This window comes from Heteronotia binoei, chromosome 7, assembly GCF_032191835.1.
Source record: "Heteronotia binoei isolate CCM8104 ecotype False Entrance Well chromosome 7, APGP_CSIRO_Hbin_v1, whole genome shotgun sequence".
NCBI classification, from domain to species: Eukaryota; Metazoa; Chordata; class Lepidosauria; order Squamata; family Gekkonidae; genus Heteronotia; species Heteronotia binoei.
Genome location: NC_083229.1, coordinates 80,064,820 through 80,085,652, shown reverse-complemented (window position 1 = coordinate 80,085,652; position 20,833 = coordinate 80,064,820). Strand labels below are relative to the sequence as shown.

At 40.4% G+C, this 20,833-nt stretch overlaps 1 protein-coding gene across 1 annotated transcript in view; it reads left to right on the top strand.

Annotated features, from left to right (window-relative positions):
* LAMA3 (laminin subunit alpha 3) overlaps nucleotides 1-20,833 on the top strand; it is a 163,950-nt gene that overhangs the window by 103,716 nt on the left and 39,401 nt on the right. The window contains exons 35-43 of the mRNA XM_060243900.1: nucleotides 1,119-1,259; nucleotides 1,632-1,793; nucleotides 2,551-2,652; nucleotides 3,376-3,459; nucleotides 6,893-7,123; nucleotides 13,443-13,556; nucleotides 14,766-14,875; nucleotides 17,729-17,809; nucleotides 19,061-19,167. Coding sequence (XP_060099883.1) covers nucleotides 1,119-1,259; nucleotides 1,632-1,793; nucleotides 2,551-2,652; nucleotides 3,376-3,459; nucleotides 6,893-7,123; nucleotides 13,443-13,556; nucleotides 14,766-14,875; nucleotides 17,729-17,809; nucleotides 19,061-19,167 — 1,132 coding nt within the window. The remainder of the gene's footprint in view (nucleotides 1-1,118; nucleotides 1,260-1,631; nucleotides 1,794-2,550; nucleotides 2,653-3,375; nucleotides 3,460-6,892; nucleotides 7,124-13,442; nucleotides 13,557-14,765; nucleotides 14,876-17,728; nucleotides 17,810-19,060; nucleotides 19,168-20,833) is intronic.

Below are 20,833 nucleotides of genomic sequence, written 5' to 3'. Positions count from 1 at the left end.
CATGTGTGAGTTTTGATGTCATTCTGTGCTCTGTTGCCATTGCTATCACACTTAACTCAGTAGGGTTCTTTCACAACAAATATTCAAATACATACTTCTGATTAGAGTCTAAGGATAATTGTGTATATATAGTTTAAATCAACCAGTAACTAACAGAAATGAAATGTGTAAAACTCATCCAAGGCTGGCATCAGGGGTTAGAATGGTCAGTATTATTTGAAACACTTGACCACTTTTGCCTTGCAGGGTTCTCAGGACTTACTTCCCATTTTCTTCTGTGAGAGGTGCTTATAAACAGCAGAGCACAGTTGTCACTTGACAGCCTCATCCAACTAGGAGAGGGGAGATTGCCCCCAAGGGTTCTGGGGCAATCCTCCCTTAGTTCTAGGAGTGGCACCTACCTGGACGTTAGGGACAGCTGGGTCCAGCTAAACCAATTGCACCAGGCAGGAATGAGGGCCAAAAGGAAGCAACCCAATCTCAGACAGACCAGTGGTCTAGGGTCAAAATTGCTTTGCAAGGAGAGAAGGTATAGTCATGTCAAATCCAACACAGCAGGCAGTAGGGCCAGAGGCAAACTTCTGTAGCCTCACCCCTCCTGCAGTCCCAGTAACACACCTGTAGTTCCTAGAGTGGCAATTTATAGGATGACCAGAATGATGTAAGATCTTACACTAGAAAGTGACTCTTTTATTCTTCTTTAAGCCCTGTCAGGGTCAGCAAAGCCGGGCACATAAGAGTTGTGCTGTTATGAGTACACATATCTGCACATGTGCATGAAATGGAGATCCACCTGAGGGCATCATGCCTTGGGGCTCTCAGAAACTGGACCGGGTCCTGCAGTCATCCACAAAACTGTCAGAGAGGCCATAATTTGAAACAACAACAACCAAAACTGTATATGTATTTATAAATAGAGAGCAAGGCCATTTGTTAGGCATTTCAGAGGGAAACATTGTACTTTCAAAGGCAAACAATTTCACCTGTAACTTTGCACCTGTGAACTTAAAAGAAACATTCTGTAGAACTGTGAATGTGCTATACTGCTATTTTTAATGTGTATATGACTACAGAACTTTATGAGGAAATGTTTAATGATTTCTTGAACTAACTTACAGGAGAATGTTGAAGGTGCACAGTGTGATATGTGCCGTCCTGGTTCATTTTACTTGGATTCCGCTAATCCAAAGGGTTGCACCACTTGCTTTTGTTTTGGAGTAACCAATAAATGTCACAGTTCAAATAGACGTACAGCTAAGGTATGTTTACCACATGTTGTTGTGCTTGTTGTTAGAGAAGGTTAACTAGTTCCCCAGTTCCATTTGTTAATAGTTGCAGGAAGGCCTGGGGAAACTCCCTTCATGAAACTAAATTGTAAACCTGAGATTTTTATGTGGAAAACTTGTCCAATGTATGCCCAATGCTGATCTCCATAGGCAAATCTAACATGTAGCCTGAGATGATTTGTGGTGACTAGGAGTCGTATAATTTACTCACAAGAGCAGTAGATTCCATGGCTGAAGAAAAAGATTTCTGCAATAGACTTAGTAGTCACATAAATGAATTCCTTCCCTGGGAAGAGATATATTCATTTTCATAGCTTTTTATTCTCTAGTCTTTTTTTTCATTAGTTTGTTGATATGAGGAACTGGCACCTAGAAGAAATGGATGGTACGGACATCCCTATCAGTTTCAATCCAAGCAGCAACAGTGTAGTTGCTGATGTTCAAGAGTTGCCTCCCTCTGTGCAGAATTTGTACTGGGTGGCACCACCATCTTATTTGGGAGAAAAGGTATGTGTTCCAGGTTCTTATGCATAAGAGCAATGCAAGCCCTTTTAGATTACAGTGTGACACATGCAACTATGTTTAAAGTTGTTAAACATTTTATTTTGCATTCCTCTTTCTCCCTATTCATTGGAGTCACTGTTTTCTTCCACCTCTGTTTCTACACACCATGGGTTGGTTCCAGCAATCCACCTGCAGAAGCCTTGACAGTCACAGATCTTGCCTGTTTTGCCCTTTCCATGGGAATCCTTTTTGAAATCAGGAAAGTTTACTCCTGTTGATGCAGGATCCATGTGGACTAATAGCCTTACAGGCCAGGAGGCTCTACGGATGCAAAAAGAAGGAAGAAATTTGACCCCCTTGCCTCCTCACTGTACCCTACCAAACCATATGGTTATTACTCCTGGGGTCAGAAATGAGTAATGGGAGGAAGGAAAAATGGGAAGATCCACAATTCTTGTGCAGTATTTGTGCTGGATCCAACTCTGTATCTTGTATGATGCCATTATCACTTAGCAGTATTTTCTTATTCTTCATCAACTGCACACTTCCTTTCAGCTAATATCTTCTTGTTCCTATAAATAGTCCATCTGGAAATAAATGATGCATAGCTGCTCTCTGATTTCTGTAAAAATTTTGATGGTATTGCTTATGAAGTCCTTAAAAAGGATGAAAACATTGAGATTGTCTGTTATTATAATGCCTAGAAATAATGTCAAAAGTAAGAACTGCATTCATAACTGTTCATAAATGTGTTTTTCAGCTCTCTTCATATGGTGGCTACCTGAGTTACCAGGTGAAAACCTTTGGCTTGCCCAGTGAAGGCATGATGTTGCTGGGAAAAAGACCTGATGTGGAGTTAATGGTAAGAATAACCTTGCATGGAACTCAGGAAAGCCAGCTTTTTCCACCTCAAATGGGTTTTCATAAGCCTTATGGGTTGCTTTTTTTGTGCAATTCTTGTCCCCCTTGGATGGTCAGAGAAAAACCTTCCTTCCTTTTTCATGAGCAGAAAATCAGATTGGAGCTAACCAAATGTCCTTTTTAGCTGATAGCTTCATAGTCCTATCAGGAGAGGAACTGGCCTTGCCCCTTGCATGGTTTGTTTCCCACTCCATGCTTAAAATTTTCTTTATCTCCGCACTATGGGGAGGTGCAAACTGTGAAAGAAAATCTACTAAAAGAAGGTTTAAACCTCTACACAGAGGAGATACTTCAGCAGTCAAACAAACATGGACTTTTCTGTTTGGGGCTTTGGGTGTTTCTTGTGAGGGAAGGCTGGAGGAGGTGGGGGATGAAGCCTGCTCCTAATCTCTGCCCAGGCTCTGTTCTATTCTTAATTTAGATGTCACAAACAAATTGCTGGTGGGCACAACAAAATTACTGTTTTAATTTTTTTTTTTAAAAAATGATACTATATAAAAATATTTTAGTTAAGATTCATAGTTTCACAAAACTGACTGCTGAGGTTAACTGCATTGTGGTCCTCCCTACTAATACTAGATTTCAGCTGGTCTATCTAAAATTAGCAGAGTAAATGCTCATTTTTAAAACAAATTGCTCTATGTTGGAATGATATTTTGTACAGGGAAAGCAGCTGAAAATAATCTATGTGGATCCTAACAGTCCTTTGCCTGGGAGGCAGTATTATGGATCAGTTCGACTAGTTGAGGTAAGAGCTGTGATCATTCACTTTCCTTCACAATCAAGAATGATTTTCCCTTCGCCTATTTTATAGCATAGCATTGAAAACAACATACAAAATTGCTCTTCCTTCAAAATACATTTTGAAATGTTCGATATTTTGCAGTTACATAGTTTGGGCCATATATAAAGAAACTGCATGGCAAATATAAGTATTAACTTGGCATAGAAAACCTGTTGTAATGATGCCTGTTTGTCAGATGAGTCTGCTGTCCTAGTCTTATGTATGATTTGGACAAATTGAGTCTGTTTCTTTAATAGACATATGAAGTTGCCTCTTGCGGACTATAGATCAGTCTAGCTCAGTATTGTCTGCTCTGATTGGAAACAGAGCAGATAAAGAAAGAGAAAGGCACTTACAACCTGAAACCATTTAACTAGAGATGACAGTGGCTGAACTGGGACCTTCTACATGTGAAGCATGTGCTCTCCTACTGAGACATGGCCCTTTCCAGTTGGAGGGGTGGAATATCCTCATGTGTTGCAGAATGTATCCTGCTCACAGGTCTGACTGCTGGCTCACGTTCCACTTCATGCAGGCTTAGTGTTTCGTAACATTGACAAGGGCCTTTTGGTGGAGAGTAATGAAGTGATAGCAGTCATTTGACTGGGGCTCCCTCAACCTCTTGTGAGGGTTTGGGGGGCAGAGATGGAATCTCATGAGGAAAGATGGGCATGACACCAGCCCGCTGGAAAAGCTCAGCTCTCTCCTGGCTCACTGTCTTGTTGGAGAAAGAGAATGTTATATGGTATAGTGAGCTGGGAAGTTACATGGTAAGGCTGAGAATGTTAGATGGTATAGTGATTAGAGGGCTGAACTAGGATCTGAAAGACCCAGGTTAAAATTCCGACTCTGTTGTGGAAGCTTGTTGGGTGACTATGGGCCAGCCGTACACTCTCAGCCTACCCTACTTCACAGAGTGGCTGTGAGGATATAAACAGTAGGGGAGGGTGTAAGCCATGTTGGGTCTTCACTGGAGACAAGGGAGAGTATAAAGTCTAAATAAGACCAGAGAGGATTGTACTTTTTCATAGCAGTTGACTATAAGTGAAGGATCTTTGAGTGCACATGGTGTTTGTGGTTCTGTTGCAGAACTATTGATTGTGCTGCCTCATTTAGAAATATTTGTTGCTTCTAGTATGCTTGGCTTGTAAATAAGTAGCTCATACAGAGACACTGATCATACAGAGACACTGTGAGTCTATAGTTCTCATCCAAAGGAAAAGAAATCTTGCAGTGCTACCCCTAGATTTCTTACCACTAGAGGGCAGTGAGGAGCATGGAACAGGGAAACTGTTGAGGAGCTGTTGAAAAGGGAAACTGTTGAGCAGCTGTTGAAAAGGGAAACTGTAAAATTAGCATCCAGTTTTACTGGGTTATGTTGCAGTGCTTTCCTGAGTTTATTTGCTATGTTTACCATTAGGCAGATGTTTATTCTGACAACATAAAACCTAACAGTCATGCTGGATACTTGTCTACTTCATGTTCAGGCTTGAATTATTACAAAAAAGAAGATACATTCATATTTTACCTTCAGTCACACATATGCTTGCTGATGGCTGGGGACCATTCCAAAGAAATCACATTTTAATGTCTTGAGATTTTTCCCGTGGGGATTAAAACTGTGCTAGAGTAAGTCTGTCCACAAGGGGTGGATTCTTCTTCCAGCTCCTTAGCCAAGGTCTACTAACATCTCTCAGACTGCAGCATCAGCATGAGGAAGTGGCATCTGGTAAAGGTGACGCTTGCTGTGCATAGCAAATAAGACTTGTGCCTATGGAGTGTAGATGTGTACACTACAATTATGCCATAGCCCTTCAGTAATAATACATTTTGATGCCATAAAATTTGGAGGGATGTGGAGTCTTCTTTTTATACACTATTTCTCTGTTCAAATAAAAAAAAACATTTTTGTGCTCCCTAGTTTCCATTTGACAAATGCCCAAGGTAGCAGCTAATTATGATTCCAAGAAAGTGCTTTCAAACATGTCCTTGCTTTATGGAATATTATCTCCTCAGATAGGGGTCTTTTGCATATTCCAAGCAAAGTGTTCAGGGCAGTGACTGCTACGCTCCAGCTGCTTCTTTTCTTAGTGGTTGCTGTACGAAAATTAGCCTTTTTGTTCAGAGTCTTCAGATAATGGTTCATATGGAGCCTGATAGAATGAAAATATGTCAGACTCGCTGGAGTAAAAATGTCTCCTTATAATTTAGGAAGCAGTTTATTAGCAGTCTCTAATATACAAATGAACCTGGATAAGACAGGTCTCAGGGAAAAGAAAGACATTCTTTTGGTCTGCTTTAGTTTGGTGAGCCAGTTTGGTGTAGTGGTTAAGTGTGTGGACTCTTATCTGGGAGAACCGGGTTTGATTCCCCATTCCTCCACTTGCAGCTGCTGGAATGGCCTTGGGTTAGCCATAGCTCTCGTAGGAGTTGTCCTTGAAAGGGCAGCTTCTGGGAGAGCTCTCTCAGCCCCACTCACGTCACAGGTTATCTGTTGTGGGGAAGGAGATAAAGGAGATTGTAAGCTGCTTTGAGACTCTGATACAGAGAAAAGGGTGGGGTATAAATCTGTGGTCTTTTTTTCTTCTTCTCTTAGAGCTGCTTCCTCAAGAACAGTTTACTCAAATCTCTCTCAGCTCCACCTACCTCACAAGGTGTCTGTTGTGGGGAGAGGAAGGGAAGAGAGATTGTAAGCCACTTTGAGACTCTGAATGAAGGGCAGGATATAAATCTCTTCCTCCTCGTCTTCCTGCTCCAGCATCCCTGTAAGGTACAAAGTGTACCAGGAGATATGGATTCCAAGAAGCAGAAACTGATCATATTTTATAAAGCCCCATCTCTTGCTTGTCTTTTCCTTGTGTTTTCTGTGGGTAGCATGACCTTGCTATCAATTGAAAATATGCTTATTGTTAACTTGCATCATAAAACAAAGCCTATTTTTTCATTGCATGTAATTTTTATGTAAGAAAAGATATCTATTGCTCAATATCTTCCTCCTTTTTGAACATCTTTTTAGAGGAATCCCAAATAAAAACTTTTGCTTCTGCTTTAGTTTGTTCAGTTTTTTTTTCTTATTCTCTCTCTGAGGAAGTCAGGGTGGCACTTTCAGTTATGCGTTCCTCTGTTTTATTATAACAAAAACCCTGTGAACTAAATTGTGCTGAAAAAGAATGACTGGCCCAGTTTCATCCAGTGAGGCCCACATCATGTAGGGATTTGAACCCAGACCTCTGTGCTGCACTGGCTCTCTGCCATCAGCACCTGCTCTTCTCCTCTTTTGGGTCTCTTGATATAACAAAGTGGTTATTTCTTTTTTCAACAATATGCCTAAAGAGAGAGAGCATGCAGCATATGAAATTTATTCTAGAACCAAGCTTTCATTGTATTTTTTGTACAGGGAAACTTCAGACATGCAAACACCAATAAGCTGGTATCTCGAGAAGAGCTGATGACAATGCTGTCTAGATTGGATGGATTACACATCAGAGGGCTGTATTTCACAGAATCTCAGCGGTTAACGTTGAGTGAGGTTGAATTGGAAGAAGCCAGCTGGAAAGGAACTGGCAGTATTGCCTATAATGTAGAGAACTGTTCCTGCCCTCCTCAGTATGTTGGTGATTCATGTCAGGTGGGTGATTTTCTTTGTCTGTGTCATTCATGAGACATTACTCATAATAACCATTATTGATTTAGCTATAGCAGCGCGAGACAGATGATTCACATTGATTGGCTTAAACATGCAGAAAAGCTACATTTGTGATCTTAGGTCAGTTTCATGGATCTTGCATAGTGGACCTTAGTTTGTATCCTTCCTGATCTCTCCAAAGAGCACTCAGCACAATTGCGCCTTTAGACCCTGGCCCAGTCCAACTCCTCTTCTGTGCTACTACTATTTAGTATGTGAGTCCCTTTGTCAAGTCCTCAGTCTCTCAGGAACATCAAACAGACCATTGGTATAATCGTTTATTGAACCTCAATAACTGTCAGGCATGGCAGATCTTGTAAAGACTGGTGGGGCCCCCTTATATACATTCAATAAAACTGTTATAATTTCAAAGGGAAAGTGGGAAGGCAAAGTGGGAATGATGTGTGGGAAGTATCCTAGCCCTTTCCCTCCCAGGTACATCTGGCCTGGTCAGACTCGATTGGCCTTGGTTTCTTAGGCAACCACCAGGCCTGCAGAGTCTTCTTGATAACTTGTTGCAAAGAGATAGTGGAGAGCAAGAAGTGAGAGAGCAAGAGAACACCAGAATAACAATGTGCAAGGCCTTTGACACCTTTCACCTTAAATTTACAGTCAATAGTAATGGCCATGCATTTCAGGCCCCCTTTTGGCCATGCATTATTAAAGGACTTTTTCCATATGAATGTGTATATACTAATTGTCTTCATATGATATTGCTTGTTTGACTTAGTCAGAATTGTTCAGGAACTGAAGAGGAAGGATAAGTTTGTGCTCTGACCTTTTGAATCTGGGAATGGCAGTTGACTCTTGACTTTGCTGCATTCTTTCTTCTGTGACCATGAGCAAAAACCATCTCAAGGCCCCTGAGATGCAAAATAGTATTCGTACTTTGTATCTAAAAATATGAGGACGGTTAGGTTTACCTGGCACAGGGGCAGTTTACACCTGGTAAATAACATTTTTTCTCCATGTGACTGGCAAATCTGAGGATGGCTGTCAATAAGATTTCATCATTCATTTTAGCTTTCACCTGTACATGGTTGCTGCTGACAGAACTTTTTTTTCCTGTGAATGGAACAGAAACGTGTTGTTTCCTATCTGTTTTTTCATGTGATGGTATTACGATTACCGTGTAAGTCTGTCAGGTTTCTTCTAAAGTTGCATTAAAATATTCCTTGTTGAATCTCAGTTTGAAAATACTTTCAGTGATTATTTTAAAACAACATTCACAGTCCACTATATGATGAATCCAGTTGGTTAGCATGCCAAGGCTTTTGCTGGATACACATACAAGGACATCCCAAGTCTGTTCCTGTTCACTACCTTTAACATGTCTCTTTTGTGCAGTTTTGCTTTTCTCCCCCCGGGCTTATAAAAACCTGTAGCCCAAAGGAAGCCATACAACTACCCATGCCAGTAGCTCCCACACCCTGCATGTTTCTGCAGAATTACTCAGCCAGTGATTTACAGTTTTAATCATCTAGTACCGTCTGACATCTGACTGTGTTAGGCAGGGAAAAGGGGATGCCTGCCACACCTTAATTCAGGTGCGCGTTCATTTGCAGGAATTACAGAATGGTTCATTAACCTCAAGAACTGTTATGTGTTGCACAACCTGACTCAGGCATAGAGTTTAAAGGAGGGGCATATTACATACAGACTCGCTTATCTGAGTCAGAAGCCAAACAGTAAGAGGTAGTATAAGAAAAGGGCTGTGCAGGATCGCAGCACAGCCTAAAGCTAAGCAAAAATGACGGCCAGAATGCAGAGGCCAAGTATTATAGGATGGCTAGTTTTGTGCACAGGCCTAAGGCATTGTATGGGACATGCTATACAACAGCGGGTAGTGTTTCCTTATCTTCAAGGCCGAGGGCAACAGCAACAAAATGACTGGCATTTTAAACCAAGACTGGTAATGTGTGTTTTTCTTTTTTTCTTCCTCCTGCCCTTTTAAAAATGCAAAAAAAGTGTTTTGTGCAATGTTTGAGGCCAAAACACCCATAAATAGCAAATCTTTTTATCTATTGAGCTACATCATTCTCTCAGCAAATGGGAATTCTCTTTTTAATATTTAGTGTTGTTATGCCAAGCTTATATGTTTTTTCTGTTGTGCTGAATTTTTGGATGAAAGAATGTCAATGCTTAAACAAACATTCAGGGCATAAATATTTTGCTGTGTGTGTGGCCAAACAGACATGGGTGACTTGGCTGAGTTTTGGCATGTCTGTGTGGCATCTTAAGCAAAATCGTTACCTTTATAAGACATCTTATTGTCCTGCAAGACTTCAGTGGGAAATGCTGTTTGACTGCCCAGGGAAATTGTCTTTAATTTTAGAAGTAACATCTCATTACTTTTGTTTGCTGGTTTCACTTGATGGTCAGAAGGAAATGCAGCTTACTTTTAAACTGTTTTATTCCTTTTAGTTTAGTGGGTCATCAGTAGTTTAATTTCTGGATCTGTTTTAGAAATTTTAGAAATAATCCAATAGGATAATAGCCCCATGAGTGGAGTCCTTAGTTGTAAAATTTCTATTGCCATCCATATTGCAAAGTGCTCTATAGCATTTACCGTGTTTGTCTTCATGATTCTTGTATGAAGGAGAGTGATGCAATTCATGGTTTACAGATTATTAGTTTAGCTTGATACAGATACTGGGCTGTGAGCTAAATAGTACACCCATAGCAATGAGAGGGCTTCACTCACTGCTTACTGAATACAGTAGCTTAGCATCATGAACTCCATATCTTTTTTTTGCATTCACTAATCTCAGGTACACAATCCTTTGTTAATCAAATATAGCACAGAAGGCAAGCATCTGGTTTTCATGTGTTCATATGGTCATGAGTTGCTCCTGGCGATTAGCAAAAAGATACGGCACCAGTTGCATTGAGGAGTTTTCTTTTCCAAAGTCTACAAATGTGCTACCTAGTCTCTTAAATCTGCATCTAGTAGTTTTCATAATTAAATAGTAATCTGAGCTTGCAGAAATTCATTCATATGAATGGATGTGTCACTTAAGAGTATAATAGATCTGCAAGTAAAACTTTGTATCCTCCTCCCAAACTGCTTTTCTCTGCTGCAGCATCTAAATGCTTATGTGCAAAGTAAACATGCACCTTAAATGTTTTGATAGAAAAGCAGCTGAAAAGAAGTAGAGAGAGTTATGAGGGGAAAACATTTAGATTCTACCCAAGTCAGGCTTTTTGATGCTGTAGAAGTAGAACGCGTGACCACTATGGTCCCATTCTGAATATGATACTGAAATCTGAGGACACAAGACATGGAAGTCTGGAATAGAAACCTGCAACAGGTTCCACCTTTGATCATCCTCCCTTTTGTCCTTTCTTTTCTCTGCTCTTTTAAACCAGACAGATAATGCACCACTCCCTCATGAGTTTTATGCCATCTTTTAAGCATATGGTTAGTTCTTACTATAATGTATTTTGTGATATAATTACTATTTTATTGTATTTATTGTATTTGTCTTAGATTGTTTTATTATGTTAGAATGTATATTTATGATGTGAGCTGCTCTGAGCTTGGACGCAAAGAGAGCGGGATACAAATCTAATAAGTGTTGTGTACTGGACTCAAGTGAAGACTGTTTTAGGAGTTCCTGCCTGGCTCGTTGGAGCCATATGAATGGAGCTTGGGGACTCGGGAACAATGGGCAGCAGGATCCAAATCCCTGCAGCCCTGCACCAATCAGAGACCTCCAGCTGGTTTGAATGACCCAATAATGTGCTTGCGAACCAAGTGTTGTGTATAGTTGGCCCCGTTGGCCCAGTCTTTGGAGTGCAGCCACCTACCATGCTGTAACTAATAAAGAGCTTGTTATCATTAACCACCTTGCCTCCTCAATGAATAGAACCCATTATATTATAATAAGTCAAACCAATCAGTGTATAAGATTCTAACGTCTTAGGCTACTCAGGACTAGTAAAATTTGGTAATTGGGGCTAGGCATTAAGGGAGAGAAGATTCCACATATCTGAGGGAACCCTAAAGTATGCAACAAAATCAGTCTTTTTCCCCTTAATGCCCAAATTGGAGCAACCCCCATAAAAAAACAACTTGTTCCTAAAATCTGCATATGCATCGGAGATGTACTGTGGACCACTAAAATTGCAATGACTACAGAAATAGTACCTGAACTCTTGTAAGACTAGTAGTGTCATTTTGTGTTATTAATCTGTTAGAATCCAAGGAGTCACAACACAGCACAAAGTGTTCAGCCTAGGACCAGATTTCAGTTTGGATATCTGATCCTTAACCAAGGGCACTGTACCATGGCGTAATATGAGTCATACACTTTGGTGTCTGTATGCTTAGTATGTCAGTCCAAAATGGCACTAACAATCTCACAAGATGGCTTTGCAATACACTGGATTCCATTTTTTTTATTCAGCTAGCTGCTGAGGCCTGCTTACAACTGTTTGAAGGAGGAGGAGGAGAATTATGAAGGGAAATGAGATTGAGGGTAAGGTAGAATAAGATAAAGGGATCAGCTGAGGGAGACCTACTGCAGTTCTGAAATGATAAAAGCAAATACTCATGGTCCACTTCACTAATTCTGGAGAAACGATTTTGGGGTCCAAAAGGCTTGAAATTTCTAAATCTTTCCTTTGAATCTTCCAAGGCAGAGATCTCTGTGAATCTATGGCCTTGAAAGATGCTGCAGAAGAGATGTAAAAGTGTTTCCATTTATAGTTGGAGCATGGAATGTGTATATGATCCTGTAGGTTGTAAAAGGGTGTGGTTTAGATTCTTGGAGCCTCCTCAACTGTTTCATTCACACAGTTGTCCAATTCTGCCACACTGGACCAGATAATAATCTTAAACAGCTATGTTTCTTTAACTTCTTTGTTATTATTCTTCAGCTCCTCACAATCTGTTTTCCTGATCATAAAAAGAGCAGTTCCCTTATCCTAATGCTTCTGGCTGATGAACATTCTTTTCATGCTTTACTTGTGTTTAGGGCAAGTCTGTACGTACAAATTGTACTGCATATTAAAGAATGCCTCACATTGTCTAAACTTGGCTTCATATACCTTTGGGTCAGGAAATCAGGATGAGTTAATATATTAATGACATCATTCCATAAGTACTTCTGGTAATCATCGTTTAGTACATATGTTAGGATAAGCTAATTAACAAATCTGCATCTGGATTTAAAAACATAAAATCAAGACCCAACTCTCTAACAAGGACTTTACTCTTCAGAGTTGTACTCTCAAAACATTATTTGTCAGACACAAATTGCCTGCATTGTTCATAGCCTCAGAATCCTTCTAGAAATCAGATTAAGGGTGTGTGTCAAGAAAAAAAAATCATTATAATTCTGAATCTGGGCTTTGGGGGTGAGATTATCATGAGTGCATATTTTTGGGTAGGACATTACTGGTTTGGGATTTAAATTCATGTGGTTCCAGAGTTTGAGACCATTATTTTCAATGCAGAATGTATCTGAGGGTCTGGGGCAGCTGTTTAGTAAGGTAATTCCATCAAGTTTGCATGCAACAGTCATTTCTGTAATCTAAAGACCCGCTCACCCCACGTTTCAATTGAAGGGGGTTAGTTTTGCAGATCTCTGAAGTAGACACTTCTCAGCACAGAGTCAGTTGTCTCTACCGATTCCTAAAATGGCAGTAGCAGGAGAGCTTCAGCCAGCTGTGACATTTTTTAAAAAAGGAGTCTGCAGTTCCCTTCTCTTACAGTGACTAACTGATAACAAAATTTCTTACTTTTTCACTGAAAACTATGCATTTTCCGTCCTTCCTTGTGGTGGCTGAATTGTTTCTTTTCATAAAGTGGCTTCCTTTGCAGCCCTTTCCCTCCTTTTCTGTCTGTCTGGGAATGTACCAAAATGAATGACAAGAATGCCTTCTTGGAATAATGAGAGAAGCCTGGCACCTGAAGGCCCACTGAATGTAATGGGACCTGCGAATGCCAATTGGCTCAGCATAGACTCCACTGAAATAAGTTATAGCACACAAAAGTTGCAAAGAAAATGCGGAATGACTTATGAGTATTCCTTGACCTGGCATGATAGCTCAGATTGTTGAATTTTGGATGGATTGTGATAGGTAGATTTTGTAGCGCCAGTGCAACTGCTTTTCAAATGCTTAGGAAGGTATTGGGAAACAGCTATCTGTTGTCATATGTTAATACTCTGCAGTTAGATTTTTCTAGTTTAAAAGAAGTTGTCTAAAGTTATCAGCAAACAATTGTTTATCTTTTTCCTTCCTTTCACATGGTTAGGAGTGCAGCCCTGGATTTTATCATGAGAACAAAGACTTATTTGCAGGACAGTGTGTCCCTTGCAGTTGTAATGGAAATGCAAATACATGCCAGGATGGCTCTGGGATTTGCATTGTAAGTAAAAATGACAACCTTCGCTGATATACAGCTGTTCTTAATTTATTAATTTGTTAAAATCTCTGATACAGCCCTTCTGGCAGCTGACTGTGGCAGCAGCCCTGAAAGATTGTAATGTGTTGCTCTGTCATGATACATAGCTATCACCACTCTTCAAGGTGATAGGGCTTGCATCAGCAGCAGGCTTTGAGAAATCAGAATTCTGGTTTATTACGTTGCAGTGCTTTTATCTCATCAGTTTGTTTTTAAAAATTATTCCTGTGATCTTTAAAAAGTTTCTCTTTTCCCCTAGTGTAAATGAGTATACTGCCAGATTTATTGCATGGTTGATTCCCCCTTTCATTTTATGTTCTTTTTACATGCTGCAGTATTTCCCTTAACTTTTGGTTTTGACACCCCTTTGAGTTGAATGGATGAGTCATAAGCTAAATCAGCATATTTCATGAGCTATATGAATCATGGCATATTTGATTGGCGATACAGACAGGCCATGACAAGAGAAAATAACTGCAGGAAGATCAGGAGGGATAGTTTACATTTGTTCAAGTTTCGTAAAACTTTACAAAACATCCACATTTTTTAAACTTTAATTTTTTGACATCAATAACCACCCAAGTTTAAAGTAACAGTGCAGTTCTAAGGAGAGTCCTGCCTTTCCAAGTCTATTAATGCTAGCGGAATTAGAAGAATGGATCTTAGTTTAGAATTGCAGTGGCTTTATTTTTATTTTGGGCATTGTATTTTGCTCTGACATGGATGACCCCAATTAGATCAGCCTCATCAGATCTCAGCTGCTAAGCGGGGTCAGCCTAGGTTAGTACTTGGATGGGAGAACACAACACCAAAGAAGTCCAAGGTTGCTACGCAGAGGCAGGTGATGGCAATTGACAAACCACCTTTGAATGTCTCTTGCCTTGAAAACCTAATGGAGTTGCCATGAATCCATTGCGACTTGATGGCACTTCCCGCCACCAAGTACAGCTTTCATTCTAATATTCTAATGTCTCTGATGCCAACTGAGTAGATCTGTCTATACCAATCAAGTACAATTTTTTGCTACATTTTGCATTGAGATACATTTGTGAAATAATTGGTTTGGAGCCTTGGAGGAGATAAACTGTAGTTTTATTTTCCTACTAATGATGAGAAATTGAGTTGCTGCTATTTTTCTGGTTTATACATATATTTTTATATATATTTTAAAAGAACTGCCAACGTAATACTGCAGGGGAGAAATGCGAACATTGTAAAGAAGGTTACTTTGGAGATGCCAGTCAAGGAACGTGCAGGGAATGTCGCTGTCCTTATTCAAACAGGTACTGTTTTTATTGTGCTTGGCTCAGAATTTTCAAAATTTGATTTTAATAAAAAGAACCACATTCATTAAGCATTGTTTCCATTTGAGTACTTGGTTGTTTGTTTTAAATAACCTAACTTTGATGTCCCAAGCATGTTCCCCCCCCCCATTACTGCTTCTTTACTTTTGATTTTTTTATAGACATACACCTGTATGTCTAGGTCACTACAAATGTACTTCACCTACTTTGGGATAGGATGGGAAACTTTTTTCCTTTAAAATATCTATAAAAGATAATGTTGGTGGCTACCTCTGTTTTGAAACCTATGATCTAAAACAGATCTATGCATAAAAGGTAGCAATCAGCCATTATTTGCATACATTATTCATTCGAAAACTGTACTTGAAGTATATGTTTTATTTGGGAGAAAAAAATATTATTCAAGAAAGCAAGGCTATCCAATTCTATTGCAAATACAAATTCATTTTAATAATTTTATCTCTTGAAATACTGTGTATTTTGGCTTCTCAAATTAGGACACAATTCATAAGGTTACTGTAAATTGGGAGCAACTTGATGGTACATCACATGCTCCTTTTAATTTAATCCTCCTGATCATATGGAATGGAGTAGATCAGGGAAGAGTGCAATGGACTGGTCTTCTTGAAGCAACAATGTAAGCAGCTGTTGTTTGAAAGAGGAAATTACCAGTTCCTTCAATACAGAGCCTTTTGTGTCTGCACCGTGCTTGTGAGTGTGGTGGGCCCTAGTGAACTGCACAGATGCCATATGCTCTTGAAACAAATGTAAGGTGTTGCAGCAGTGAATGTTACCTGCATAAGCTACTTTATTACATAAGCACAAAATAAATAATGAATATAATTTACAGGAATGGTGTAACAGTGTTATTCATCACTGAATACAAATGTGGAATCTCTGCTTAAATTTAGCTAGGCTGGACTTGCCAGGAAGAGCAGTATATGCTCCAAAATAAAGTGATGTCTTTTTATTATTGATAAGTTTGCTTTGTTTTCAAGGAGGAAATGCATGCTGGAAGAGTGGGAATGCATTCAGTACATAGGGAAAAAGATACTGAGTTCAGCAACAAAAAAGTGATTATATCTGACTGTTAATTTTGAACTATATATAAAGTTGCCAGCTCTGGGCTGGAAAATTCCTGGAGATTGGGGATGGAGCCTACTTTAAGGTGAGAAGAGACCTCAGCAGTGTATAATCACATAGGTCGTTTTCGCACTTAGCGTTTGCTCCCCTTATTCCGCGGCGCAATTATGTCCGGCTCATTTTCCTCGTTTTCGCACATGGACTCTTTTGCGGAGTCGCTTTCCATGAAGCCCCGGCTCAAATCGTTTCCCCACTGGCATCGACTTGAGTTCGATGCCCTGTCAATCATTTTTTTTTTAAGCGCAAGTCTGGTTGCGTAACTACGTAACAACGTAACATCGAGCAGTCACAGCTGTTCATTCCCTTTCTTTTCGTGGACAAACCGCATCACGTGTGCCGCTTCTGCTTATGGATTGGCTGCAGCTGTAGTATCCTCCACAGCCCTTTATGTATTAACAGAAGCATTCACAGTGGAGAATCCCAGCACTAGATTCCCCCCCCAACACAAATTCCGAAGTTGCGAAATATCGCAATAACGAAGAGAGAGAAATCGAGGGGTTTGTGTGTGTGTGTGGCAGCTTCTTCCTTTCCCAGCCTCGCTCCCTCCCGGGTGGTGAAGCTGGGATTTCCTCCGTGCTCTTCCCCCTCCCCGGCTGGTGCTTGCAGCTGCAACGGGGACCTGACTGATTCCTGCTGCCAGAGCTCCCCCCCCCGCCCCATTCTCTCCTTCCCCTCTTGTGGCGCGTGTGAAGAGCGCGCTCGCGTGTATTTTCTAACCGAGCGGAATGTAGCCAGGGAGGAGAATGCAGGACTCCAACTTCCCATTTTATACATGGCGATTTTGTGCAGGTCCAGAAATGCTGGTGGCACAGCTGAGGGAGGCATTGCCTTTTTAAAACACACACACATGAACGCTTTGGCCCGCGCCGGCACTAGATTCCCCCCCCCCCAACAATGTATAATGTATAATGCAATTCCGTAGTTGCAAGATAACGCAACAGCGGAAAAGCAACCTCACATACCCGCCACTTCAGCGAAATAACGCAACTAAAGTCAATAATAAAAAAAAATTCTAACGAAACCAATTGAAGTGGCAATTGAGGCTATTCCAGGAGGGTTTTTTTTTTCTATTTGTTAATTTCGAAATATCGCTATTACGCAAGAAATATGAAGTTTTTTAAAAAAAATGGCCGTGCGGGCACTTTTGGGAAGCGCCGCGAACGGCTGATGATTGGCCAAGGGGGTGGATGGGGTGGGAGGACGGAAAGGGAGAGGGTGACGCCCACAAAGCAGTTGATCCGGCGTGGATGGATTTCCCACAGCAAACTCCGCAGAGTGGATCCGGAGGTTTTCAAAAACTCCGGAAGCCATGTTGAAAAACATACTCCGGCGTGAAACCCCTGAAGCGCCGGAGCAACAGGTGCGAAAACCAGGAAAAGATCCGGAGGTAAATGGGGTGCTACGCCGGAGTAAACGCTAGTGCGAAAACGCTCATAGAGTCTCATCTTCCAAAGCAGCTATTTTCTTCAGGGGAACTGACCTCAGTAGCCTGGAGATCAGATGTAGTTTCAGGAGATCTTCAGCTACCACCTGGAGGTTAGAAACCTTGGTATTTGGACAGCAGTTTATATATATTTGAGATGTAATCTAGAAGCTTTATGGCTTTAGATCTTTATTTTTAGACAAATTAAGAATTCTGAATAATAAACATGGTTTTTAAAAGATGTCCATCTCATATCTTTCTAATAGGTTTGCTGTTGGCTGTGTGGAAAATGGTGGAGAAATGCAGTGCTTCTGCAAAGAAGGATATACTGGAGTGCACTGTGAAAGGTATGGGTCTTGCCTCAAAATGTCACAACTCCTTTTGAAACTGTGTTTTTGTGAAGCAGATTGCCTCAGTGGAAAACAAATGGCACATTATATAATGTTGCGTGTACTAAGCTACGCCATATTCACATGGTTGGGCTGCAGTCCAGAGTGCTGCAGGGCTTCAAATCACAAACCACGCTTTCTACAAAAAGGAGTTGTGACATTCACTTCAGTTATTGAGAATTGATGTGTGTACTGCACACTTCCTGACTTTAAAGTGAATTGTTCAGTGCTCTGGCTGCTTGGCGAAACTTTCAGATTTCATTTTTTTTCATTTTTCATTTTATTTCGTTTATATCCCGCCCTTCCCACCAAAGTGGCTCAGGGCGGCTCACAACACAAAAGTTCTAACATAGGATTAAGTTTTAAAATACATCAATTTACAACATTTAAACAATAAACCAGTTGAATTCTGCTGTCAAGTATTGGTCCAATCCAGAGAAAGTTATGGCCAAGTGTAAGTGATTTCAACAAGTATATTTTTCTCTTGCTGGATGGCCCCACATATGTGTATACAGTGAGCAAGGGTATAACATTAAGCAGTGGGGAAAGAATGCCCTTAAATTCAAGTTTGCCTAGTACCTTCCAGTGTGAGCAGCTAAAAATATAGACAGAAATTTTATGCTTAGTTGGTAATAGTGCTGCCCACCAGAGTAATTAGAAGTCAAGTAGTGGCTTACCTTACAGACCAACAGATGCGTCTTCAAGACAGGCAGCCACTGATAGTACTTATTATGTTGTTCTGTTGTTTTTTCTTAATTCAGACTTTATGAAACTTAAGCTCTGTTGGCTGATTTTCTTTTCACCTTGTCATATAAGTTTGGAATTAAGTTCTTTGTACAGATATACAGTGGCATTATATTAAATCTCATAGATAAATGCTAATTTTGCCTTGAATCTCCAGGTGTGCTGAGTTAGGCATCCTAACAGGGAGGAGCAGGCAGTTATTCATAACCTGCAGAGGGGTAGTGGAGTGTAATGGTTAGAGTGCTGGACTAGGCTTTGGAAGACCCAGGCTTGAATCCCCACTCTGCTGTGGAAATTTGCTGGGTGGGACATTACACACTCTCAGCCTAACCTACCTCACAGGGTTATTGTGAAGATAAAATGGAGAGCAGTATGATCTCACCTGCTTTGGGCTCCCATTGGAGCAAAAAGCAGTGTATGTGAAGTAAATTTAATAGAAATGAAACACTTCTTTATTTACTATAGCTGTGCTCCTGGTTATTTTGGCAATCCGCTGAGATATGAAGGATACTGTCAGAAGTGTTATTGCCCTAATAATGGTCAACTTGCAAGCTGTGATCGCCTGACTGGGGGTATGTAAAGATTTATTGATGTCATTTGGAAATGTACTGTACTTCACTGAACAGTGTAACACATAGGAAACAATACTAGAAAAAACACTTCTTGAGTGGAGACTGGGAAGCTCCAGTGTAGGGATAGGCCACGGACTGGGCCACAGACCTAATTTTATCACAGACCAGGAGCCAGTTTGCAGTCCATGCATTCTCATTTTCAATGGACCACCCATGGACTTTGCAGTTTTTAGGCAGTCTGTTTGGTCCCTGGGAGAAGTCTGTGGGCCAGTGCCAGAGCGTTAATTGTCAAGGCAACTGGGGTGGTGTTTTTCTGCAGCCCTGAAAATTCAAATACTGGAGCAGCACTCCCATAGGCTCAAATGACTGGCTGTTTTCCCCTTCAAGGGCAGGGCAGCTTCCTGTCGATCACAATGTGTTTGTCTCATTTTCAGACTTTTAAAAAATCCATTTTACTGCAACACATAGTTTCCAGTGTGTATTATGCAGAAGTGAAGGCAGCATAGACTATTACATGGAAATTAGCATCATGAAAAGCATCTACCTGTTTACATCAAAATTACAATAGAATTTACAATTAATAAAAAGTTATGATTATTTTTATTGCCTCCATTTTGGGATTTATACCTCCGTTAAGCTTTGTCATACCTTGACCTGGATGGGCCAAGCAGCCCAGTTTTATCAAATCTTGGAAGCTAAGCAATGTTGTCCTTGGTTAGTACTTGGATGGGAGACCACCAAGGAAGTCCAGGGTTATACACAGTGGCAGGCAATAGCAAACCAACTTTGTTCATGTCTTGCCTTGAAAACCCTACAGTTGCCATAAGTCCGTTGCAACTTTCTACCACCAAGTGTGGTTATCTCAGCAACTGTGAACATTTTAGCCAACTGCTTCCTAATAGTAGGAATTATCATTTAGAGACTGATAGAATTTTACCTTAATCCACAGGGCAGTTGGGGATGGGGCAGAAAGAATAGTCAAGTGGTGCATATCTGTAGATATTCGTAGCAGTTCACATTTGTCTGGAACTGTCTATGGTTTTCTAACTATTCCAGCTCATCCAGACTACATGTAGTAGTTAAGGGAGGAGCTTGTATGGTATATGCTACATATGTGTAAATGCAAACATAAAAGGAAACTGGATTCAGGTGGGAAGTTGTGTTGGTCTGAAGCAATAGCTTTAGCCCAGTGGCACCTTTAAGACCAACAAAGTTTAATTCTGAGCATAAACGTTCATGTACATGCACACTTCTTCAGTATCTGATGAAGTATACACAAAAGCTTATACCCAGAATTAAACTTTGTTGGTCTCAAAGGTGCCACTGGACTCAAACTTTGTACAAAAGGATGCTGTTTGATTTTAATCAACAGTAATGTTTTTCCTAAGGTAACATTTTTCACTACTTTCCATACCACAAAAGAACTGCATTATTGGTAGACATATTCTGAAGAATGTCTTTTAAAATCTTCCTGTCTTACTGAAATAAGTTGCTGGAACAAGTGATACCTTGAATTGGTATTCAGTTTAATTTCCAGTTTTGAATTGCTACATCCAGCCATCTGTTTCTCCATATCAGCAGTAGCACAGTGTGTTTTAGCAGACTCTGATGTCACTGTGGTCTTATACTAGCCTATCCAAAGGCTTTAATTTCATAATTTTTGTGG